Below are 26,115 nucleotides of genomic sequence, written 5' to 3' on the forward strand. Positions count from 1 at the left end.
TGTTGAGCCTTCGAGCCATGTGTATGTTCCTCTGAATTAAGTATAAGCCTCTAAGCTTATTGGTAGTACACACCATGTTCTCGCTTGTAATTACATTCACTCGATGTCCTTTTCTAAAATATTCTCGGAGGGATTAGACAGTGCCTGAGATAGCGATTCCTGTTTGGATCTTCCAGATAGGTGTGAATTTCGTTTTTTGCACTGCTTGGCTAGAAATTGCTTTGTTTTCGGTAGCAGGTAGGGAAGGAGTGATCTCTATGTGTGGGACGATGCGTCTTGGTTGGTTTGGTGCCAGTTAGGGAGTGAATCGTTAGTTTGTTGGAGAGGAAGGGACTTGGTTGAGGCAGGAGTGGCAATGGATTTCGGGGGTGATGTTTTTTTGGGTTGGGAGTGCATGTGATTGAGTATGCATGTGCTTTCTAAGTTAGGAATGTAGTTTTGCATCTTTGTAGGAAGCGGTACATAAGTGTAAGGGGTCCTCTTAGTTTTCTTTGTTTTAAGAGAGAGAGAGTTTTTATTCCTGTTTTTTGGAAGATTAGTTTCTTGATTTGCTTGTTTATTTTTGCTTAGTCGCCTTCTTCCTTTCTTCTTTATTTTTTGTTTTCTCTCTCTTTTGTTTATTTGATGTATTTTAGTAAGCACTTCTTTAGAACCCAGTATAGCTACTTATGCTTGGGCATTGATGATGACGTAAGTGTTGCTTTGCTTGCTAAGTATGTCTTCAATTTGTTTTTCAAAAAGTTTTTGTTTCCTCTTTTTTCTTCTCTTCTCTTTTTATTTTATGTGTAGATTTTTGGACTTTAGAACAACAAAAAATCTAAATTTATACGATTGGCTATATTCTAGTCTTACAAAGGTATATATTTTATGTGATTTGTGAAGGAGAAGTGACGCAGGGTGGAGCTTTTTGATTGGAAAGCTCAGGGGGACCTTCTATTGTAGGCCCCTACCCTGAGAAAAGGCTAGAAATCCGTCAGGCTGAGTTGTGACGTCAAAAAAGCACCCTTGCTTTTTTGCTGGTAAATTTGGAGGATTTTGCTTTTTTGGAAGTTAGGGCCCCAGTTCAGGATTTAGGGCTTAGCTCCCTATAAAACTGGTGCTCCTGATTGTAAGAGTGGAGCAAGCACAATGTAAGAGAGCAAGCAGGAGCAAAACGTAGAGTGCAATAGATAAGATAAGGAAAACACAAGAGTGGAGGTGGTTTTGTCTAAGTGACAAAACCACACTAACCCACTAACTGTGGTTAGGGAAAAAAACCTCCAGCCAGGGGAAAGTGCCCCTATTGACTTATGGATTACATTGGTCACTGTGAAACCGGCCTCTAATCACTCAGAGGGCAGTGGAACTAAACCTTTAATCACTTTAGCACTTATTTACAGCTCACAAAGCATATATCACAACCATTAACCATTGCATGATCACCATTTGGCATTTACCCATTTGTTCACAAACAAAACCACTGAAAAAGGGATGGAGGCTAGAATGCCCCTGCTCAACAGACATAGACAAGTGCACCCGATTGGCCCCAAACACCGTGGCGTCCCTTTCGGTATTTCTCTATATTTCACAGTGAAATGATTACAAGTAGCATCTGGGAGACCTTCCCTGCAACTGAGCACGCAGCCCCAATTCACTAAGCCTTCGCAAGGCTTTCAAGCATAGAACACCATCACATAAGTGCACTTAACCCATAGGCTCAACCCAAAGGCATTCTCTTTTCCGAGTGCAATTCCATTGGCTGTCGAGATGCAATCACACTGCACCCCAGCTGCACTCTCTTTGAGTGGTTTCCAGATGGCATTCACAAAGCTTTTCAAAGCTCCAAAATAAAATCAGCAAAGTACCCAACCAAAGAATGACTCGTGTAGCACTGCCTGGGCACCTGTGAGCCAAGAAAGAGGCGGCACACGAGGCCAACCAATAGCTTATGGCAAAAAGAAATTGCAGTAGCAAAATCACAACTCACCAAGCCCTGAAAACTCGAACCAAGTCCTCAATCGCCAAGAGGACATAGTAGCCAATGCCCAATTGCATTCTCAGCCAAAGAGGAGTGCAAAGGCATGAAGAAAGAGCATTTACAAGAGCCGACCAGCAAGAATTCCATTGAAAAATGCGAAAAGAAGCACTTCTGTTGCGAAGAAGTGGGAGTTCTTGGGCTCAAAAGAAGCGTGCTTCAGAGAGGAATGCATTGAGAAGGTTTTGGAGAAGTTTCATAGCCGGAAAGTCCTCCAAAACTGAGAAAAACCAGTCAACCAGCGCGTCGGACCACTCGAAATATTCAACAGAAAGCTGTAGCTTTGCAAGAGGAGAGGCCCAGGAGGCGGTAGAAGAAAAAAGGTCCAGAAAAAGCCACTTTTGCAAATTCGACCAGCAAAAGAAGTGCTCAGCTCTGCTCGTTCTTCCAAACACACGGAGGGAAAAGCATATCACTACGAAGGGGAGGCAGAGGAGAAGCCATCGGGCCAAACGGTAGTCGAGGAATCCAAACGGGTGAGGAGTTATGAAGAAAAACGGAATTCAGCTGAAGGACGCTGAAAAACCAGTCCAAAATCTCAACAAAGGGAGAAGATAGAGAGAAAACCACACATGTGAAGTTTAGAAGGCCCAGGAAGGTCCAGGAATGGCAAAGGAGCATGTAGAAGGCACTAGAGCCACCTGGAACTCTAGGGGGGCCACTTAAGGTACATGGCCCTCTAAGGGGCCCATTAAAAATGCCACCATCATCATTTCCCAACAACCACTCTTTTAATTCCTTGGAATGCCTTTGGGCCTAGGGATTAATTACGCTTATGTGCTAGGCACCATGCCGCGTTTAATTACACATTATTAAGCCCACGCTTGGACTTTTAAAACCAAAGTTGTCACGGTCTTGTAGTACATTAAAGTACTTAGAATTTCACGCCCCCGTGACATACCCCTCTCTTGAAACAGCAAACCACAGTTTGCTGCCTCAAAACACAGGAGCGAGCATGAAATATAGCATAAAAGAGTATACAAGAAAGCCACAGCTATAGTATACAGAGACATTGAAAATATGGCTAGGAGAGGCATGCATCCATCCATATATACTGCTCAAAATCTATGTGATCCTTGGCGATCAATAGTCAAGATGCATCAATATCATGAAGTCTCACAGCAGAAATACTGTCAGCTCAGTATCTCGGATGAAACATACAGTGTCATCAAGCGACCTCATGAAATCACAGTGAGCCCGTCTGTACTGAGGGAGTGGAGGTGCTACCCCCCTCTCGAACATCAGGTAATGCTCCAGACGCTCGCTCTGCTGAACTACCTGTAGGAGCCCGGACCGCAGTCGGCTCTAATTGGAAAGCATCAAGGTAAAGCTGCAATATCCCAGGTGAATCTGCCAGTTCACCTTCCTATTCCAGAGCTATGCTTTGCCATGGTCTATCCGGAATTGGCAAAGGGTGTAACAACCCAGGTGCCTTCTGCTTGCCAAACTTTACTTTCTGACAAACCATGCATGTTCTCACATATTCTTCCACATCTTTCCTCAAAGATGGCCAATAAAAGTATTGCTCCACTGTTGTAATTGTCTGGATATGCATCCTCAACTTGCCAATGATAGGAGTGACAGGTGTGTTGAGTTCAGGGTTGGCCATATCACACATGCCGGATGGCCCCATTTCCTCAGGCTCGATGCCAAGCCTTCCTGCCATATCAGGAGTTATGAAATTTGCCTTTGCCCCAGAATCAAAGAAAAACAAACAATTCTGATTTCTGATTTTTCCCCATGCTCTGCACATCTCAGTCTTTTTCATTTTCTCTTCATCATGTGCATGTGGCAAACTCCCAATCACATCTGGAAGAAGTCCTGCAGAAGGTTTAGGCTTTTTGCCCTTCCGATCAGCCTGTTTGTCAGAGGTTGGGCCAGAAAATGTGGTCCAAATTATTACTGACAATGGCTCCAATTGTGCCAAGATGGGAGAATTGGTTGAGAGAGATTATAAAAGCATTGTTTGGACTCCATGTGCTTCTCACTCGATGGACTTGATGATGGAGGACATTGCCAAGTTGGATTGGGTGCAATCTACTCTTAATAAAGCAAGCCAAATCATCAAGTTCATAACAAGAAAGAGCATTGCATTAGCTCTTTTCAGAGCAGTATGCAAGTATGATCTTGTGAAGCCATCTAAGACAAGATTTGGCTATCTCTTTCTTGTTCTTCAAAGGTAAGTCAACATCCTTTTTTAGCTAGCAATTGAGAGTTAATTTCAATTTTCAATTCTTAATACTTATGTATCGGAACTCTCTTCCTCCTCTACCCTTGCTACCATCTCCTCAAAGGAATCACTACTATGACCACTAGTAGCAAGGGTACGACCACGATCTCGTCGGCGTCTATAACAGCGTGGTGAAGATGAAGTGCCAATGCTTGCAATCAAGGGTGGTGCACTAGTAGATGCTTGTGCAATAACCCTTGATTGCGAACGTGTGACACGTCGAAAGCGTGCCTCATCCTCTCGAAGGAAATCATATGCTATATCCTCATCGCTGCGCCTTTGGATGAATGATATATCAATATTCTCCCCTCGAGCCAAGCCTTGCTCAAGCTTTCTTAGAACTTCAGGATCAACCTCTTTCACCTTCCAATGTAACACTTCAGCCCCTTCAGCCCCACTGGTACTTTCTTTGTCTTTGAACCGCTCCAAGAGACGAAGGTTGGCATTTACATAGACCAACCTATCAAGCTGTGATGTGCTCAATCTGTAACATGATACATGATTACATCACATAAAACGTAAATATTTTGAACTAAAACAAGATTGAAAATGCATCTAGAATCTAGATTCTAAGTAGTCATGATTCGTAAAATTGGAGAAGACTCAAGACTCAAGAAATGTATCCGACCATTCATAACTTATAAGTTGGATTACCTATTTCTTTTCTTAGTATGGATGTCCGCACATATGCTCCATATGCGCTCAGCTGATCCACTAGTACAATCCTGTGATAAAACTCGAAGAGCTAATCTTTGCAAAGTGGGAGTAAGTCGCCCATTTATCTCCCACCATGATACAGCAAATTTCCTTTGCTCTAGACTCATAGCCACATCTCGCCTGAATTGGCTACGGTCATGAACATAGAGGACAGACTCTCTTTCAATCCTATAAGTTGAGTCATGGACATTGCTTTGGTGTTAGATAGGAATTAGGATAATGATTCATGAAGTAGACTTTAAAGGCATGCATGCCAGAGTCAAAAGAGGTTGCAAGTAAAAGCTAATTGATCGTACAATATACTAGAGTCTAGAATTAAGAATCAAGATACTTAGAAGTTAGTACTCACATTCCTTGCTCTTCAGAGGGGATAACTGTATCCACATAGGATGTCCATCCATTCATAAGAACAATATCGGACCAATGACTTTCCTGCTTGTACAATGGATGCACCATGTAGGAAACAATATGGATTGGTTTATGAAACCAGTTCCATCTTTTTGTCCATATGGCACGAAGATCATCCGCCCTGTAAATTGCAATATATTAAATTTCAATACTATGTATAAATAAACATTCTCTAAATTCTATGTAGTAGCTCATGAGTCATGATAGAATCACTAAAGAGTTTGCATACCTATGACTTGAGAGAGATCTACAATTGAGCATACTCTCTTTAAGCATTTGCATGTAGTGATAAAGATGACTCATTGTACTTCCCTCATGGTCAAATAATCTTAAAATGAAGTACAAAGGTGCAATGGCAGCCTTTATGGCTGCAGCTTCTTCCCAAAACATACTGTCCAAGATGTATGAAGTGATTGTACATGCCTCTGCTTTGCGGCTTCCTCTCCAAGCTTCCCACTCTTCACTACAAACGAGACGCCTAAGCGCATCTTTCGTTTGTGTCATCCTACAAGTTTAGGACAAGTTAAGAATCAAAATTTGATGTGTCCATAAATCCATTCCCCAGTGATACTCAAGCCAGGGGTGGAGGCATCAACTACACGAAGTAATGTAGTGCCAGCACAAGATGAGACCAAGATATTTATCATGTGGCGCCGCCGCTGGCCACATTGCCAAGTCACAAGAATCAAGATCCATAAGTAAATCATACATTTGTTGTTAATACTAAAATCAGCCACCACAAGTGACAAATCTTACCAAAGAGTCAAGACTCAAGAGTCAAGAGTGAAGGGTTGTACTTATAACTTACAGTGTCACTCCATCCATCTGACACGATGCTACAACCATATCGCTCCCAACAAGCTCTCAAACCCACAAGCTCCTCTTGAATCTGCCTCACTTGGTTTGTCAAGTGTGTAGTTCTCAAGGACTCACAATTTGCTGGTTGTAGACCTGTAGCTCCTACTGCGGCTGCTGCCACAAGTGCACGATGGAACTTTTGGTATGCTGGACATCGAGCTATGTTGAAAGCAAGGTTGCATTGATAGAAGAAACGATGCTCAGCTATTTGAGCCTCTTGCTTCAACTTTGGAGCAAAGCTAGCATCAAGGGTGATTTGGCGCCTTGGCAGGTCTCTTCCCCTCTTTCTTGTTGTTGCAGCCTTGAGATGAATATGGGAGGATGTTGGGATCCTCTCATGACCCACAGCAACACTAACAAAGCTTGATGAATGTGGAGAAGCCACAACATTCGAGGGAGCTTCATCTGCATTGACATTGGGTAAAGACTCACCAATGTTAGAAGACTCCGGGGTGATATGAACTTGGGAAGAAGCCCCAGTATTACTTTGAGAAGACACTTGAACTGAGGTTCTTGTTGAAGTAGAGGCCCCTCTTTTCAGCGCTTCACTTTCCTTGGCTTCTTGCACCTTCCCATCAATTATCTCCGAAGGCAAAGGTAGAAGGAGCAATGACCGGACCTCTTCAAACTTTGATGGCAATCCACCATGGGCCAAAAAAATACCTTCTGGAACATGAGTGCAGCCATGTGTTCCTTGAGCTCTCTCCCAAATGTAATGTGCCTTCACCCGGTTTGATGCTCCTCGAATTGTTTCCCCACAATACTTGCAAACCACACATTTTGTGCCAGAAGTACCATATTTGCTAATGAGAACTGAATCTTGCCAAACATCACGCTGAGTGGGAGACTTGCGAGGAGGCATGATGGAGAAGGCCTTGAAATTTGGGAAGAAACAGAGAATTGGGGCAAATTGGGCTGTTGCTCCTTGATCCAGGTGCTGCTCCTTGAGCAGAACCAAAAAACAGCAGCAACAAAGGGGATGGTGGGCAGGACTGTCGATGGCAGCAGGCTGCAGGCCCTAGGCGTGGACGGTCACCGGTAGGAGTCGAATGATGAATCTCGATTGCAGCTTGTAGATCGTTGATGGCGTCAGAGCGTGGGAGTCGATTGCAGGCCTTGTGATAGTGGTAGCTAGCAGCAGCTAGCTTGAGCCTTGCAAGCAGCCTGCAAGTCAAAGGAGCAGCGGTAGTGCTGGGCTGCAGGTCAACGCCGAATGGAGCAGCGTCACGAGCTACAAGCTCACGTGAGCGCTCACCGTAGGTAGCATAGGGAGCAGAAGCGGGCAGCGGACTAGCAACAAATTCAGGCGGGAGGATCGCAATCGATTCGCGAAAGGCACAAACAAAAAAACGGGCGAAATCGCCATTTTGAGATTTGGGCGAAACACGCGTTTCGTTGGGAGCGTTTCGAATTGTTTCGAAACGTTTCGGCACGAAACGTTTCGTCCTGTTTCGACAGGACGAAACGCGTTTTCATGTGACTATGCATGTACTCAGCTTCACATGAGGAAGTAGCCACAGTAGATTGTTTCTTGCTCAGCCAATAAATGCAAGCTTTGCCCAAAAAGAAACAATTACCACTTGTGGACTGCCTAGTGTCATAGTCTCCAGCTCAATCTGAGTCATTGTAAGCATGCATCTGCAAGTCAAGCCATAAGACTTTGTTTCTTGCAAGTAACGGAAGATGCGCGCATATATCTGCTCACCTGAGATACTGCATACTGAATATCGGGCCGTGTATTGCACAAATAAATTAGGCTCCATGGGAGTGGCTGTAGGCTTACAATCTTGCATGTTGAATCGATCCAAGAGCTTTTGCACATACTTGGATTGAGACATAACAATGCCACGCTTGTCTTGTACGAACTGGATCCCCAAATAGAAATTTAACATGCCCAAATCTGTCATGTCAAATTCAACTTTCAATTCAGCCTTGAAATCTACAATTATTTCCTCATTTGACCCTGTGAGCAGCATGTCATCTACATAAAGAATGATGAACAAAATATCCCCCCCATCCTTTTGCCCGAAAGTTCAAAGCTAGGAGGTTGTTTGACATAAACCTCTTCCTGTAAGTCCCCATTAAGGAAAGCTGTTTTTATGTCCAACTAATGGACTTTCCAAACAAAAGTTGCAGCCATGGCAATAACTGATCTGATAGTTGTCATCCGGGATGTAGAAGCAAAAGTCTCCTCATAATCTATGCCCTTTTTTTGAGCATAGCCTTTGGCAACCAGCCGTGCCTTGTACCTATCAATAGACCCATCTGGCTTCCTTTTCACTTTGAAAACCCATTTGGTACCAATGGCATGTTTTCCTGGTGGTAAATCCACAACATCCCAAGTCTGATTTTTTTCAATGGGCTGCAATTCATTGTGCATGGAATTCATCTAGTGCACATTATCCTTGGCTTCTTCGAAAGTATCAGGTTCTTCTTCATCAAGAAGAGTACCTGCATCAGCTGATTCAACAGAAAGAGCCCCTTCTGCGTGCCTTGCTGCACTATGAGTCCTGCCAGGCAAAGGTGCCTCAAGTCTACTCTCCCTGAGAGTTTGTAGCAACCGGCTCGGAACTGTTTTTGCTGCACGTATCTCTTGAATCTCTTGCTTGACAACATCATCCACTGCCTTGGAGGAACAAAATCAGCATGTGGTTGAATCGGGGCATGCGGAGCAGGAGGAGGCTGCTGTAAATGCGGATTTTCAGCATGCTTCAGCTGGGGAACCAAAAGCAATAGGAAGGAACCCCTCAAAAACATCATCTGAAGAAGCTGGAATAGTGAATTCAGCATGCATATGAGCTGAATTCTCTGAAAACATCACTATGTATGAGCTGTAATTTTCGGACAAGTCGTACTGCACCATCCTTTTTAAAGGGAAATCTATGCATCTTACCGAGGTGCATCCTTCACAAGCATGAGGAGGAGGTGACGCCAAAGGAGGCAATGCATCAACCATAGCATGCTTCTGAAGTGTCATCAAGCTGCCATAGCTCATGTGGATCTGGAATGGTCAACCCCACCATGGGCACAGGCAATATGGTACAGAATATGGGATCCACGATGCCTCCACCATATTTACAGCCCCCAGTTTATGGTAATCTTACCCCCCAAATGTAAGCTGAAAGATTATAAGAAGGGAGGGGCAGCTGTGAAGTTCGAAACCTTCAATGGGATGCAGGACAGATTGAAGACTCTAACATTTGTGCAACAATTGGAGCTGCCTACTCCGGTGGTCATTTCACACAATCTTCCAAAGTTCGAAAGGCAGCCACCTTCTTGAAGGGTAACGCACTCCAATGGTGGACCAATTTGCTTTTGCAAGGTAAAGCCCCTAACACTTGGGTTGAGTTCAAGCAAGTTTTCTCATCTGCTTGGCTCACCACCACTTTTGAAGTGGATATAATGACAACATGGCATAAGCTGGATGCCGCAAACAGTAAGAACCTTCATTCCCTGCATCTATGGCACACTCCAAATGCTACTAGTCGTTCCAGGCATCCGTGTCTGCATACCGGGCTGCATCCCTATGTTTGCATACATCATGCTGGCATTTGCCAGGGCCATTCCTCCCTTCATGTGCTGCTGGAAATTCTGCATCCTTGGCTGAAAAGTACCCATGTATGTACCAGGCATACTGAGCCCTTCTGTGGGCTGTCCCACCATTGCCTGAAAAACAGATCCTCTGCCAAAATATCCTGCATGCTTCATGGGCTGAGGGAGGACTCGCTGTCCTTGATTGATTGAATGCACATTATTGGCATTACCCGCTACAGGGGTGAGTGTGGGTATCTCTGGTGGCTGTCCTCTGAAAGATACATGCCTGTGAGTCTTCTTATGCTTCTTCTGCTTCTTCTCAGCTGTCTTTTTGCTTCCAGGGAGAGCATTACTACCAGGAGAAGCTTGCATAATCTCCATGAAAGTCTGTTGCAGCTATGACAGGGCTCCCACTGCACTTTGGATTCGTAACTGAAAAAGGGCATTGGGATCAAGCTCCTCTGCCTCATCTACCTCATCTTGTGAATCCTTAGTGGCATGCTCAAGAGAAACATGCTGTCCCTCATCATATTGTTCTTCTTCACCCTCACTGGTGTTGTGCTCCTCCTCAAAGGTGTCTGCTTCTTGCTCGGAAATAGTCAATGATCTTTCGCGGTGTGACATGATTGTTGATAATATGGCTGTAACAAAAATGCAATGGGGCTTTCTTCACCCAACACTCCGAGGGATCACCTCTGTAGAAAGATGGTGACGGTGCCGGCAACGGAACCACTGTAACCGGCCTTCAGTTTCCTCAAGGGCAGTAGACTATAACTATGATTGCATATTCATTATTCACAGCCACATTGCACCATTTCCAACTACTTAACTTTAAATAATACCACTTAGAAAACAATTTGAGGAATAACTGGATGGAGGCTAGAGTGCCTCTGCTCAATGAAACCAAGTACAAGACACCACACTGGCCCCAAACACTTGGCGCCCATTCCGGTATTTATTTATTTCTTTAAGAATGAGATTTGTACATACAACAAGGGCTCACCCTTATGCTCTGCCCCACGGGCAATTCCACTGTCCGAGCCAAACCTTGGCTATATTGCATTCCATCCTAGTGTATACACTAGTACCCAAGTGCCAAGGAAAGGCCAAGGCATTCACCATTGTCCATGACCACTGTAAAGGTGTCCAAGCATTCCACAAAGCATCCAACTTACTCAACTAGGACTGGCAATCCCTCAACCCACTGACCAGCCTCTCAAGGTGTGCCAAGAGGGGCTTTCAACAACAAATGGAGTGATAACAAGCTTCCAAAATCCACAAATGCAAACAACGTGAAAGGGATAGTGACGAGATCTCAAACCAGCTTCAAACGACTTCAATCCAAGTCCAGATCAGCTCCAAGGAACTCCAATCCAGTCCAGAAAAAACCTCCACGGGCAACAGATCCAGTGTGGAGGCTAGCAGGAGGAAATGGCAGCTTGGAGAGGGGAAGGAAGAGAGATAACGGCCTGGAATCAGAGAGAGAGAGAGAAAGAGCAGGAGGATCACGGGCAGGAGGAGGAGGAAGAGATCAACACAGCCTGCAAGATCCGCCTAGGGAAGCATGCACCTCGAACAATATGCAGAAAACAGCCGTACAACAGTCCCAAAAGCAGTGCCAAACTACCACGGGAAGCGTGCAATCCTCCGTACAAACAACCTAGGGATGCGTGCCTCTTTCGTACAGCCAGCAATTAATGCAATTCAGCCACCTTGGTTCACGTGCCAATCAAGCGCTCTGTCTGTACATCCCGTCTTGGAAAGTGTGCATGACAATCGTACTATCTCGTATAGCCTTGAAGATGCCTAAAAGTGCGTGCCACTCCAAGCAAAGCAACCATACATCCTCCTCGGGATTAGCACCTGCAGTCCGCACAGTTGTACGGATTGCCTCAAAATGCGTGCAACAGCAAGAAACGTGGGGGGAAGGTGATCTCGAAATGCGTCAAGGAAGCAAGAAGTGAGAAAAACATCACGTACCTTAGCCTTGGATGGAGAGGAAGGGGGTAGGTGTGCATGAGGGACTGCCACGTGGCCCCCTCATTAAAGCTCTAACCCCACAAAACCAATGAAACATTGGTTTGCCCCTCACACTTAAATCCTAACCCTTCTAACAAAAAAAAACATTGGTTTCCTTGGGCCTAACTTTAAGACCCCCCCTAAACCTTGCCTTGCCCCTAGCATGTAGGCCTAGTGTGTACACCTAGAGACTTCTGGGAAGTGTCGCTTCCCCTAGGCTAGTCCCCTAAGCCAAAGTCAGTCATCACGGTTCATAAAATCACGTCCCCGTGACAATCCTCTTCCACAAAGTTGGCTGTAACATCCGCTCCTTCATGTGCACTAGGGACTGATGCATCTGAGACAGCCATACCCGAATCCTTTTTCTTCTCCTTTTCTCTTCTCTTCTTGCATTCATCAATGTAGTGACCCGGCTTCTTGCAGTAGTGACAAATACCCTTCCTCTTTGGCTTCTATGGATCACCTTTAGCCTTGTGAGAGGGCTGTACGGAATCAGCTTTATGCTGATATGTAGGCTGATTTGAATGTTGTTTTTGCTGCTCTTTCCCTTTGGGCTTGAATTTTGAGAGCATGGCATGCTTGCCAGCCTGTGGCCATGTTCTTTCTGGTTTGCTCTTCCTGCAACAAGAGTCCTATCAACTCGTGAAAAGAGAGAGGATTGACACTCCCCCTCAATGACAAATTCAACGAGGTATGAAAATTGAGATACGACTCAGGAAGAGAATTCGAGTGATGGTAATTATCTCTGAATTAGGAATGATCTCATCTATATTCAGCGATTGTTCCCTCAAGTCTTGAAGCTTGGTGAGGTGAGCATTCATGGAATCACCCTCATCCGTTTGTGTGTGAGATAGCTCTCTGTTCAGGAAAGAGACCCGGGCATCATTTCTGGCTGCAAACATACTCTCTAAAATATCCCAAGCTGCCTTCGAGGTCTTGCATGACCGAATGTGAGAAATGATAAACCTTTTGACAGAAAGGGAAATAATCCCAACTTTTCTGTTCTTGTGTGGGAGCCACCAAAGCAGCAGCTGCTGCACCTAACACTTGTCTTGCACCTTGACCTCTACCCTTGCCTCCACCTTGTTGAGGAGGAGTGAAAGGTGGAACCATAGTTTCTAGCCTTGACTCATCTCCTTTGACATAATCCCATAGATGTTTGCCAACTAAGATATTGCGAACCATAAAGCTCCACAAGGAGTAGTTGGTGCCATCCAACTTATCCTCCTGTGTGAGGACACCAAAAACCTCATTGGGGTTGTTCTGAGCCATATTTGCCAGACAACACAAAAAAATGCAGCAAATCTGACAAGTGAAATCCCTTCCTGGTATCAAAGATGCACAACCAAAACTGCAAGAAATCTGCCCAAAATGACAGCTTGCTGTCACAGCCTATCAAAGGCATAAAATGCACCAGAATGCTTTGCAAATGCCCAAAAATTACCCAAATAACACTGCAAAAATTGCCAATGTCTGCAATGTCACTCAAAACGAGTCCAAAACTGCCTATAACAGGCCCAAACTGTTTGTACGTTGCCAAATTGCATCCGAATGTCAAAAGCCCCAATTTCATCAGGGAAATTGCATCCAAAAGAGGGGCAAATTAACTAAAAGCCCCAATTATGCTATAATTTGCAGTGCAAAACCAAAAGCCCCAAATTCTGGGGTGAAATTGAACTAAAATTGGAGCAAATCCACGAAAAGTCCCAAATTTGCTCACAAAGTGGTTGCTAAGCACAAAAAATCTGCCCCGAATCCAATTTGTTAGCTAATGGCTCTGGCCTAGTACAGATGTTGGCACTGTGTACGGCGTTGCGTTGGTACGGAAATCCGTACAATGTACGGACAGTTGGCGTTACACTTGCGGGGTACGGAAATCCGTACTGAGTACGGATTGCTTGCATAGCGTTGTACGGGCGTCTATCGGTAGATATTGTACAGTAATTCTAACACTGATCACACCCTCCAGGCTTGTGGATGCCTAGTGATTGTGCCATAGATTAGCCGCTTTTTTTCTTCCTTGCCTCCTACCATGAGCCACCACTTCAACCAGCTCCAGGCTTGTAGGCGACTCCATCACTCGGATCTGGGCATAGCCCACAGGCTACTGTTCGCCCCTTCTCTGGCTCCTCAAATTGATTCGACAGCTCCACGCCAGCAGTTCGTCAACAAGGGCAGCCTTCAGTCAGTTCTACCTGCTCCCTTGCTGATTGCATGTGCGTTCGGTTGGTGCCCCAGACTCTTCCCTTTCCAATCGTCAGCTCTGATAGGTCTTTGCAGTTGACAGCCTATTTCGTAGGATTTTCCCTTTGTTGTTTTTACGATGGCTGATGCAAGTAATCTCCCTAAGGCGGACCAGAATATAACCAATTCCAACCAGCCTTCCCCCATGTCTAAACGGTAGGTTGAAGGGGACAAGTCTGATGTCTATGAAGATCTGGCTACTAAGGAGGCTTTCAACCAATTCCTCACGGGATTGGTGAAAAGATTGCGCTCCTGAACTTGAACCATGATCAGTGGTTCCAGCAAATCGTTGCTATGCAGACCCAGCTTCAAAATCCGCTAAGGGCAGCAAGGAGTGTTTCCTTTGTTCGCTTCGGCTTCGGAAGGAAGGGCCATGCTTTATTTGTGAGGAGCGGGGGCATACTCGGGCTGATTGCTCGAAGAAGCGTGGAGCCTCACAAGATACTCTACCGAAGCTCAAAGGGCCACCTACGAAGTCAAAGACAGCCGCTCAGACTACTTTGATAGGTTTTTGTGTGAATGTCCTCACACGCCCTCATTCTTGTGATTGTTCTCGTAATAATTCATTGTTTGGCCCCCATGGTCTCTACCGGGCTTATGGAGAGATCAAAGGGACACGGGTTCACATTCTCTTTGACCCAGGTAGTTCTCGCAACTTTGTTAATCACAAACTTGTGCAGAAGCTAAAGCTGAGTACGACACCTAGTGATCACACCTATGAGGTGCAGCTTCCAGCTCGGAAGCAATTTTGGGATTGCAAGGTGGATTGACTTCCTGTTCGGATTGAAGTCTACAATGATATTTTGGAATGCTATGTTATGCACTTGGGTCATGTAGACTTGTTGTTGGGCATTGAATGGTTTAAAACCCATGATGTCCAATTTGATTGGGAAGCACATACCCTTTCTCTTTTGCATTGGGACACCTGTCTTTTGTTATAGTGTGATGATATACATCCCTCCGAGGGACCTCTTGTAAATGCGATTGAAGTTCGGAATTAGTACAAACAACTTCTTATGATGTGTTTCAATGTGTTGTGATTCCATTTTCTTCATTTGTTGTATTTGTGTTTGATACCAATGATTTAAGTGTGGTTGAACATATTGAATTAAAGAAGTTATTAAATGATTTTTAATGATGTATTTGCCGAACAACTGCCGGTAAGCTTGCCTCCAGAACGTGTAGTAGATCATCGCATCGGTTCTCAGTCTATAAGTATACCACCTTATAGGATGAGCTAGCTAGAGGAGGACGAGTTATCTCAACAACTTCAAGTCTACTTGAAGTTGGGGTATATACGCCCGAGCAAATCACCTTGGGGTGCTCCCGTTCTTCTGAGAAAAAAGAAGGATGGTTCATGGAGAATGTGTGTGGAATATAAAAGATTGAATAAAATCACGGGTAAGAATAAGTATCCTCTCCCTCGTGCTGATGACCTAATAGACAGATTGGCTGGAGCGAAGTATTTCACTAAGATTGACTTACAGGCTGGCTACCAATAGATTCGTATTTATGCAAAACTTATGCAAAACATATTGAAAGGACAGTCTTTCAGACCCGTTATGGTCATTACAAAGCTCCTCGTATTACCTTTTGGATTGACCAATGCTCTCGTGACCTTCCAACAGATGATGAATGACTTGTTCCGAGAGTTCTTGGGCTAGTTTGTTGTTGTGTTCTTGGATGATATCTTAGTTTACAGCAAGACTTTAGAGGATCATACTGGTCATCTCAGGATCGTAGGTGTTAGCATTGATGAAGACCGCATTCAAAAGGTTTTGACTTGGCCCATGCCTTAGACAGTGAAACAACTTCGTTCTTTTCTACGATTTACTGTACTTTTGAGAAAATCGGTTCGTGATTATTTCAAAATCACGCTTCCCTTGACCAACGTATTGAAGGGTCGTGGCTGTAGGTCTACACAACCTATTACTTGGAACGAAGATTTGAACAAGGCTTTCGATACTTTGAAAGATTATATCAAGAGTGCGTCTGTTCTAGCGTTGCCCTGATCGTACCCAGCCTTATTATTATTATTAGAGGTCGATGTGAGTGACTATGCTATTGGGGCAACATTATTCCAAGAGGGCCGACCTGTAGCTTTTGAGAGTAAAATGCTCGATGATACTCAATATGCAGTCGTATATGCTCTCAAGGTTTGGAGGCGTTACCTATATGGTTCCAGATTTATCATGTTGACTGATCATCAATCAATCTGATGTGTGTGTGAAGGGGATGATTTGAGGGGCAGGAAGGCCCGGTGGGCAGAGTTAATGCAGGATTTTGATTTTGAGATTCAGTATAGAAAGGGTTCTTTGAATAGTGTTGCCGATGCCCTATGTCGGATTAAGATGGTGAATGATTTGTCCTTTACCGAGATATCCTCTGACCTATTTCAATTCTTGAGAGGGCTTTGCGCATCTGATCGTCATTTGAGTCATTATTGGCAGAAGCTCCAGGATGGGAGCTCTATGATTGACCAAGACTCAGGGATTGTGCTACCTATGGTTCAGGCGGCGGGAGGTCATTGGATGATTCAGAATGGCTTGTTGTTTCGAAATGATTAAATTTGTGTACCAAATGTGTCGGATCTTCGATCTAGGATTCTTCGAGAGCGTCATGATGCACCTAGTGCGGGACATCCTAGGGTACATAAGACTCAAAGACGAGAGACGAGAGAATTTGTTCAAGACTATGTAGTAGGTTGTCATGCTTGCTGTTCCGAAATGATAAAATTTGTGTACCAAATGTGTCGGATCTTCGATCTAGGATTCTTCGGGAGTGTCATGATGCACCTAGTGCGGGACATCCTGGAGTACACAGGACTCTAAGACGAGAGACGAGAGAACTTGCTCAGGACTATGTAGTAGGTTGTCGTACTTGTCAAATGACCAAGGCAGAACGCCTTAGAAGCGCAGGGTTACTACAACCCTTGGATATTCCTAGTAATAAGTGGGAAAGTATTTCCATGGATTTTATTACGGGATTGCCATGAACACGCAAGGGCCATGACTCCATACTGGACTGCTTGACAAAGATGGCACCTACTAGATCCACTCACAGCGACTCCGTTGGCTCACCAATCGTCTGTATGGGTTGCTGGCTGACGTAGTCAGTGAAAGGGACGTTACGAGTGAATTCTAGACACTTGTCTTTGAGACAAGTTGGATACGACTCTTAGTTTGAGTTCCTTTGAACATGCCCACTCTTATGGCTAGACGGAAGTTGTGAACCAACTTCGGGCATATGTTTCCAAGAAGTAGCCATCATGGGAAGACTACTTTACCCATGGTTGAATTTGCTTATAACAGTGTAAAGCATTCTAGTACTGGTTTTAGTCCTTTTATGCTTATGTAGGGATTTCAGCCTAAATCTCTAGTAATGGTCTGATTCAAGGGAATCAAGAATGATGCTGTGAAAACATTCTTGCAAGACATGCAAGGGATGTTGCAGTTTGCCAAGGAGTCTATTAGAAGTGCCTAAGATAGGGATAGATTTTATGCTAAATAGACATCATTCGCCTAGAGAGTTGTGTATTTGAATGATGGTATACTTGCGTTTTCCCAAGGAATCCAAGAGTCTCGGTATTGTATAGGTTAGGAAGTTATTCCCCAGATATTGTGGTCCATTTGAGGTTATCCGAAGAATTGGCCAAGTTGCATATGAACTGGATTTGCCTCTTGGTGTAAGGATTTATCTAGTCTTTCGTGTCAGTAGACTGAAAGAAGTGCTGGGTGCTGAGGATCAGATAGTTACTCCTCATGAACTTATAGAGGTTGAAGATTTAACCTTTATACCGCACGAGCCCGAGAGTATTCTTGGATTTTGGAAACGTTTGGTTAGAAATAGGACGATCACAGAATACAAGATTAAGTGGAAGGATTGTGTCGAGGAGGAATCTACATGGGAGACATTGACTAACCTTCGGAGAGAGTTTTTAGACTTGTGAGTTCTTAGAGGAAGGGGAGTATGTCATGTGCACGGATCGTATTTGATGTGTGCTTAGGTGCACAGAACTAGCTTTGATAGCCTGGGGAGGCTAGTGGCTAGGCAGGTGATTCTCAGATTGTGCAACATAAGAGTTAGAGTTCCAGCTATTTTTAGCGGCACTAGGCTAGAGCCTATATGAGGGGCCCAGGGGTTCAGTTTTCATTCACGCAAGTCAGAGCAGGTCTAGCTCTTCCTTGTTGGTTTGGATCTTGGATTGTGTTATGGACGCGCACCTGCTTTCTAGTGTAGCCTTGATTCCCAGTGTAGTTCTGAGGCCCTATGGGTGCCTTCTAGTGGTATGGGACGCCAGGAGGTTGTGGACTGGTTGGATGTAGATGTTCGTGCCTGCAGTCCAGCCTGTGGCTTGAGGGGATGCTCGGATTCAATGGGTCCTAGACCCTTGAGCATCACGGTTGGGTGGTGAGCATGCCTGCACCTCTCTTTGTGGTTCTATGATCGGTTGTTTGTGCTCGTGTGCAGGTCCGGATTCCCAGGAGCGATCGTGGTCATGTCACAAGGTTAGGATATCCATGACGTTACGTCATGAACATGGGTTTTTTGGGGCCACATGATGTGGCAAGCCCCCACATACATCCATCATGGATGAAGGGGATGGTTGCCACATGCTACCATTCTATTGGTCTATCTGTTTTTGCCACTTGTCACACAGACATTCACTCACGATCTCACTCTAAGACAATCAATCGGATGCAAGTATTGAATCTTGTCCATGTGTTTGGTGCATTCTGATTGGGCACATTGTCTTAGTGTGCGACATAGGATGGGGCTGAAGCTCTGGCTTCTGCGAGAAGCCACCGGAAGCTTCTCCCTCTCACCTCCTTTGTTGGTTTGCTATATTTTGGGGTTCATTACTACCTATATGTGGAGGGCACTGCAGTCTAGTAGGCTTCCCGTTTCCTGTTTTCTTTCAAATACATATTCAAGGTTTTAGAAACCCAGTATAGCTGCTTATGCTTGGGCACTGTTGACGACATAAGTGTTGCTTTGCTTGCTAAGCATGTCTTCCCTTTTGTTTTTCAAAAAAATTTGTTACCTCTTTTTTCTTCTCTTTCGTTTTCTCTTTTATTTTCAGTATAGATTATTGGGGATATATTCTGGTCTTACAAAGGTATATATACATTCAAGGTGATGGCACGATAGTTCAGATTTCACTTGCTACAGTCAGTGTTTTGTAGTTGATTTGAACAATAATTTTCATGACACTTTGAGTACATTTCTTGCACCATGTCTACGACTAGCAACCTCAATCTGGAGGCATGTGCTAAGCTACACAACTTCAATGATAGCACATGGAAATACCGAATGGAGACCATTTTATACTTCAGGACATATAGGAGTATGTCGATGGATCTACACCTAGACCATTGGACGATCCAGGTCAAGCGTTGCAATACACATCATCAAAGTGTGCAATCCTCCTTCGGGAGGCATCGATGAGGACTCTTCCTTTCAAAGCTGTTGCATGTGACCTCTGGTACACGTCGAAAGTACCCTGCAATTCCTTAATTGTCCACTGAAATTATCCACAAGCAAGAAAATGCCATAAATGGTTGCATCCACTCAAAGAAGAGCAGGCCTTTCTCGTCATTGCAATTGTATACTATATCAAAAAGATATGCCATTGGCGAGTCTGGGAGCAAGCTCTTCTTAAGGAAATTCCTAAAGCAGTTTCCAAGACTTGTTGGCAATAAAGCATAGTAAGCAAAGTACTGCAATTTTGAACTTCTGCATAATCTTTGGAAAAATCCCGAGGAGAAAATAACATCTTATAGGAACGGAAAAAATCCCATGCTGATATATATGAAAATAGGATACCTAAACAAGGGATAGATTGATCTTTTAAAGGTATCTTACATTCATAAATAAGAGTTGGATACCATGAGCTTGAGACAGAAGCAGCGTGAACACTCGCGGGCAATCAAAAGAGGAGGGATTTGTAAGATACCCCGGATCATAGAGAGACTTAAAGCGTATTTTTTAGATGTCAAAACATAGGAACACTTCATCAAGAGACGGAATGTCACTTGTGCCACCAATCCCTCATCTCTTTAATCATTTGAGGCCTTTCTTTTAACCACTTTATTAAAAACAATAGTCATGGCTCTATAAGGTAGTTTGTGGTGGGCTACATTTTGATTTTAATAATGAAATGTTGGATATAGGTGACTTATATTTTGATGATAAAATGCAGGTCTTTATTTCTGAGCAAAGACTTTACAACAGGATGCAATTAGAGCGACATGCATCGAAAGGAGACTCAGAGGTTGATGGCAATGATGAAGAAAGAGGAGGATTTACTGGGCATCCTCTTTGTGACTTTTGCCAAAAAAGGTTTTATGGTGACAATGAGCTTTATCAACATATGACAAGGGACCATTACACTTGTCATATCTGCCAGCGGTAATATTTAAAGCTTAAATTTGAGGCATCTAGAATTTTCATTGTTTTGGATTTTTAAGCTTCCAAGTTGTGTCATAGTTTTTTTTTTAAATTTAAAGGGGGGGGGGGTTGGCTTTACTTTGACACTTGCTATTGATATTAGTTACCATTGTTTGCAGTTTTAGAGTGCAATTAGAAGCTGTCGCATAGAGTGTGGAACAGTAAGATGTTAATCCCCTGCTTTTCCAGGCTGCGAATATATATGTTATTGGAGGCTCAAACTGCCATTTAATGCTTTGGAATATGTTTCTTTGCAAGGGCCCTTTATATGGGGCTTCATATACTTGTGTATGGGGGTTCCATATGCTTTGAATGCAAATGCTCTTTGTAAGAGCCTAAGAGCTGTACATATTGAGCTCCAAATGAGCACCAGAAGTATTCCTCAAGATGGGTGGAAGGAGTTGTCCATGTGTGTAGGTGCCTCATTGCAAACTCTATGAGTATGATATTGTTTGGATTGCATGGCTTACTTCGAAAGAGACATGAGGGCATGACAACTTGGAAGGAGGTGTGCGCGTGTAGGTATTGCATTGCAAACTTTACGAGTATCATATTGTGTGTGGTGCATGGATTATTTTGAAAGAGGTGTGAGAGAATCAGGATCTGTAGCATAGCATCTCAAATTCATTCCACTCCTCTTGTAAGTCCACTACCTAGAATTGCATGCATCGGTCAAAACTACTGAGTGATAATGAGAGATTTCGTCTACATCAACCTTGCCAGGGAAGCATGTTCTGTGGTCAGCTTGGCTTGAGGACTTGGTTTCATAGTGAAATTGGGCCTTGAAAATATGCAATCTAAGTAGTCGTGTTATCATACAATATCCACTTGCTCTCTTGCTAGGTGAGCAACTCATGAGGGATTTTCAACTCTTGTTAGTATTGGACATTATGGCGTTGTTTTTACCAAGGTTGACTTTCACGTCTAGGTTACGCATATAGTGCCACCAAATGCTTCTACAAGCTCAATGCCTAGGTCTTGGTGTTGTGAGATGAGAGGAGCACACAACATTGATTTAAAGGCCTTCTAGAAGTCCACAAAGTAGGAATGAAGTATTTGACTTTGGCATCTTGCCTCATTGATACTAGTGCCTTATTGTTAAGAGCCCAAGTGTGAATATAGGATCCAAAGTGGTGTGATCTCGCCTAAAACTTGCATGACATCTGGCTCTCATATGGACCACTTTGTACACTGACTGATGTGCGTCCTCATGTTGATCCATATGCTTGTTCATCAAGTGGCTCACCATGTTTGCCCGATAGTTTTTTGCATCCATAAAATATCATATGCTTTGTGAATTGGGATGATGGTATTGGTGTTTCCAAGGCTTTTACACAAGGATCAATAGATAGGGTCAGGGCTGCATGTTTTGATCTGGTTTGTAGACACTTGTTTTCCTCGTCTTTGCTATTCTGTAATTATCTAATGTTGTCTTTAAGATAAGAGTATGGTAGATAGTATGGAGTAGGGTGAAGGATGTGGGTGAGGCTGGTTGTATCATATACAATATCAACGTAGGATTTCTAGATGCTCAAATCTTGGGCATGTTCCTGGATAAATCGTGGCAATGAAGTGTGTGAGACCAAATCAGATGACATAAAAAACCCTAAGGAAAACTTGGGCTGCCTATAGCACCCCTGAGGATCTAATAATGGAAACTGAAATGGTATGTGTATGTTTATGTACATGTACATGTATATATATCTTTATTTATGTGCATGTTTAAATATTTTAGTATATATTTGTGTGCGCACGTGTATCCAATGCCAAATATTCATGCATGCACGAATATCCATCCACACACTTTTTTTGGGATTTGTCACTATATCACAAAGAGCAGTCTATAAAAAAGGGGGAGCCAGTTACAAGCATCAGAAGATCCCATTATATGACAAGAAGGCTGGACACACATGCACACACACTTTTTTTTAAATAGTGAAATCTTATATTTCTCCGTGGGAAACCTCAAAATTAGGTGAAAACCCACCAATAAGTACAAAGATAAACACACGCACGCACGCATGCGTGCGCGCACACACCTTTTTTTTTTTGGGTGAACGCGCGCACACACACACACATTAATGCATGCACGAATGCGCACACACCTTGAGACTCCTGACTTTTTACATTTTCTACAGCAACGTCTCGGGGCTCAGTTTCCTACTAGCTTTGGCAATCATTTTTGACTATTTGGGATCCACTCATAGAGGTGGGGTTAGATCTGGGTTTGTTATTGGGGACTTGACTCTGTGGAAAGATAGAAATCAAGTTTCGGCCAGCCATATATCTTATTTTAAAGGTGATGCACTTGGAATTGCGAGAATCGCAATATTGTGTATATATTGGAAACCAATAAAGAATTATCTGGATGCTATTTGGACAAATAAATCATTGTGAGAGCCCTTGAACTTGGCTTTGCTTGAACTCCTTGAGGTTTTCAAGCCACAATCATAGGCAGAGGAAGAAAGTAGTCCACAGGTGAAGTCAACTTCCAATCAAACATGAAATCTTATTTCAAACTTCAAAGGTGATGTGATCAGAGTTATTTCATTGTAAGGCCAGCAGCACCCTTAGTTTCAAATAGCATGTGTGCATAGCTCATCCCTGGGTCTCTTCCTCCCTAGTTGTTCCACACCTTGTTTGTAATTTAGATCTGTGAATATCTTTTGAAGGTTTTTGTTTATGCTATTTGTGATAAGAGTAGGAATACTGTGCAATTCTTTGCAAAATGAAAGAGATCCTTATGAGCCTTTGCATCTTCAATTCAGATTGCGCCCAGGGCGGTATGATTACTACCGCAACTATGATGATTTAGAGGTAGAGTGAGATTTGGACTGTGTGTGATGTTCTTAATGTGTTGCTCCTTCGCGTAAATTATATAGTTGCTTAATCCTGTTATATGGTTACAGGCACACTTTCGATATGAACACTCTCTTTGTGAACATCCTGACTGTCTGGCCAAAAAGTTTGTGGTTTTCGTTTCTGATGCTGAACTGAAGGTAATGTACCTTGTGAAAATCAAATGGAAATTACTTGAGTACTTACGAGTGCATCATGCAAACTGTTTAACAATTTTAGAACTTGTGTAGTTCCCTGTTGGTTCAGTAACTTCAATTTTTGCTGGTTGAGTTTATAATTGCAGGAGGAAATACTATGTTATGCTTTCAGTATTTAATTCCTTTTATCATTCTGTGGGGTTCCTTTTTCCCTTTGGGGGGTGGTTGGGTGTGTTTTTGTTTCATACTCATGCAGAGGCACAATGCGCTGACCCACGGTGGCAACATGTCGAGGGCTCAACGAAATGCAGCCTTGCAAGTACGTTATCAACAGAAAGTGAACATCAATTTATGAATTTACCTGCTTTTTGGGTTGGATTGTGTCAGTGTGCTTACTTGCCCTGTATATAAATGGACTTCAAGATTAGCATAACGAGGATGAGTATATTTGGGTTTGTTTTAATGATGAGTATCTTTACTCAATAGATTACCATAATTCTCAAAGTTCAGCTCAATTATCTAAAGAAGTCTCTGTGTGTGTGTGTGTGTGTGTGTCTCTCTCTCTCTCTCTCTCTCCTCTCTCTCTCTCTCATGGGAATAGTATATAGAAACATTGAGTGGATAACCTTATGTCATCCCTTATGGGGTGGAATGGTTAGCGAGTTCAATGGACAGAAACTGTGCGTCAATTCCTCATGTCGAATGGATCTTCTAAGGGTGCTTAGCTTGTGTAGGATTTGAGGAATCGTCATCATCATCTTCATCTGTGTGTGTGTGTGTGTGTGTGTGTGTGTGTGGTAGGTTGGATCACAAGCTTTGGAGGTGGTGGTTATTCTGTGTTGGCTTCTGGACTAATTTCCAGCAACATTGAGGGGAAGAAGGGATGCCTCCTCTACTGCACGAATTTCAGGCTGTAGATTGACAGCAGTGAGGCCTGGAGCGCACTGCATGGAGGGTGGGTTTTACACTTGTAGCGATCTGCTTTATGGTGATGATGAGGCCTTGGTTTCATTCATTCCAAAACGCCTGCAGTCTCTCTTGAATGTACTCCAGGACGTCAAACTTCTGATAATCATAGTGAAAAAAATGGTCATGGTTTTTGTTAGAAATGAATCAAACAGAGGGTATCCTAGCAGCGGAAGACTGATGGAATTCACGTAGAACCCAATTTGTGAAAACCGACTGGTGGGGGCACTTCTTCTGACTCCTGAGGGATGGCTGGCCCTGTTAGATATCAATGCTCCACTCTCGTGTAACTACGCGGGAACCAGCTAACTCTACTTGTAAGCCCCCCATATGAGGAGAAGGCATTTTGAGTAGCTCGGTTATCCGGTAGGTCCTGGTTTGGACATTAGATGGGGGTCTGATGGCTGGACGGCTTCAGATAGAGTTGGCACACCGCCAACTAGGCTACATGCAAGTGCAGGAAGGCATCCCTTGACTGATCGCACTGAGGGTAGACGGAGCATTTCCTGGGGCAGCCCACTCTTGGGGTGCGGGGCCCATTTGGAGCCTAAGATGACCCGGGATGGCTCTGGGCCGAACGTTGACCATAGGTTAGTTGCTCCATTTTGCGCACCGGTTCTATCATATGGTCGGTGGCCTATTTCGGGACTGACCCCCAGTCGACCGTTTTGGGCGGACTGGGTTGGCCACCCAATTGAGCCTAACCGACTACGACTGGTGGCTATATAAGAGCAAGCCCGTGAAGCCCATTTCATCATTGGCTACAGCAACCCTGATTCCTTAGCATCCAGCCTCCGTCTTCTATTGTTTTTAGCATGTCATCGAAGCTTCTTTCACAGGAGCGTACGGTTGGGAGGCAGCGCCATCCATTGTATCAGATCTACAGTAATCAAATTTTTGATTCTCCATACTATCTTGTTTTCTCTTGCGTACGAGATCCTGTTATCTGTTGAGCACAGACGTCGTATTATTTTCTTACATGGTATCAGAGTCTGGACTCTAGCAAGAAGATTTGGTAGTGTGTTTCTGTTTGCGAGCAGATTGTGAGAGATGGCCCAGTCCGCAAGACTGCGAATCCCACTGTTCGGCGAAAGCGGAAAGTTGGACGGCTCTAACTATCCACTCTGGAAGTTTAAGATGAAGACCATCATAAGCGCATACGAGTTTTGGGACATTGCTATTGGGATGGACGTGAGGCCGGTTGCGAGACCGGATCCAGCCAATGTAAGACAACAGATAGTACCAACTGTGGATGAGATTCTCGCGTGGACAAGAAGAAATGTAGATGCGCTGTGTTCTATTGTCTGCAGTGTTAGTGATTCCGTCATGGCGTTAATTCAACATGTCACCACAGCGGAGGAGGCATGGACGGTCTTGAAACATCAGTACGAGACCACGAATCAGACGCGGATTCAAAATTTAGAGACTTAACTCGCGAACGAGAAGTTGTCTGAGTCTGAAGCGACAGAGAAGTTCATCACCAGGGTAAAGAATCTGCGTGATCAGATGACTGCGATTGGCATCACCATCACGAGCGAGAATCTAGCACGAAGGTGCATACGGATTCTCTCACCAAAGCACGACGGTCTTGTTACGGCGCTGAATACGCAGAACAGAAATTTAGAGACCACGAATCAGACGCGGATTCAAAATTTAGAGACTTAACTCGCGAACGAGAA

General features: G+C 43.9%; 2 protein-coding genes across 2 annotated transcripts in view; one reads left to right on the plus strand and one right to left on the minus strand.

Annotated features, from left to right (window-relative positions):
• LOC147885127 (uncharacterized) overlaps positions 1–26,115 on the plus strand; it is a 100,805-nt gene that overhangs the window by 54,787 nt on the left and 19,903 nt on the right. Inside the window, exons 4-7 of the mRNA XM_087397307.1 lie at positions 20,227–20,435; positions 23,243–23,291; positions 23,384–23,473; positions 23,727–23,789. Coding sequence (XP_087253433.1) covers positions 20,227–20,435; positions 23,243–23,291; positions 23,384–23,473; positions 23,727–23,789 — 411 coding nt within the window. The remainder of the gene's footprint in view (positions 1–20,226; positions 20,436–23,242; positions 23,292–23,383; positions 23,474–23,726; positions 23,790–26,115) is intronic.
• Positions 4,257–5,873, minus strand: LOC147885128 (uncharacterized). Its single transcript, XM_087397972.1, has 4 exons — positions 5,599–5,873; positions 5,311–5,490; positions 4,899–5,129; positions 4,257–4,728 (listed from the first exon to the last, which is right to left on the minus strand). Exons 1-4 carry the CDS (start codon positions 5,871–5,873, stop codon positions 4,257–4,259), a joined length of 1,158 nt encoding a protein of 385 aa, XP_087254098.1.

This window comes from Dipteris shenzhenensis, chromosome 26 (genome assembly GCF_047967505.1).
Source record: "Dipteris shenzhenensis isolate YYH24624 ecotype China chromosome 26, Dip_SZ_1.0, whole genome shotgun sequence".
In the NCBI taxonomy this organism is placed as follows: Eukaryota; Viridiplantae; Streptophyta; class Polypodiopsida; order Gleicheniales; family Dipteridaceae; genus Dipteris; species Dipteris shenzhenensis.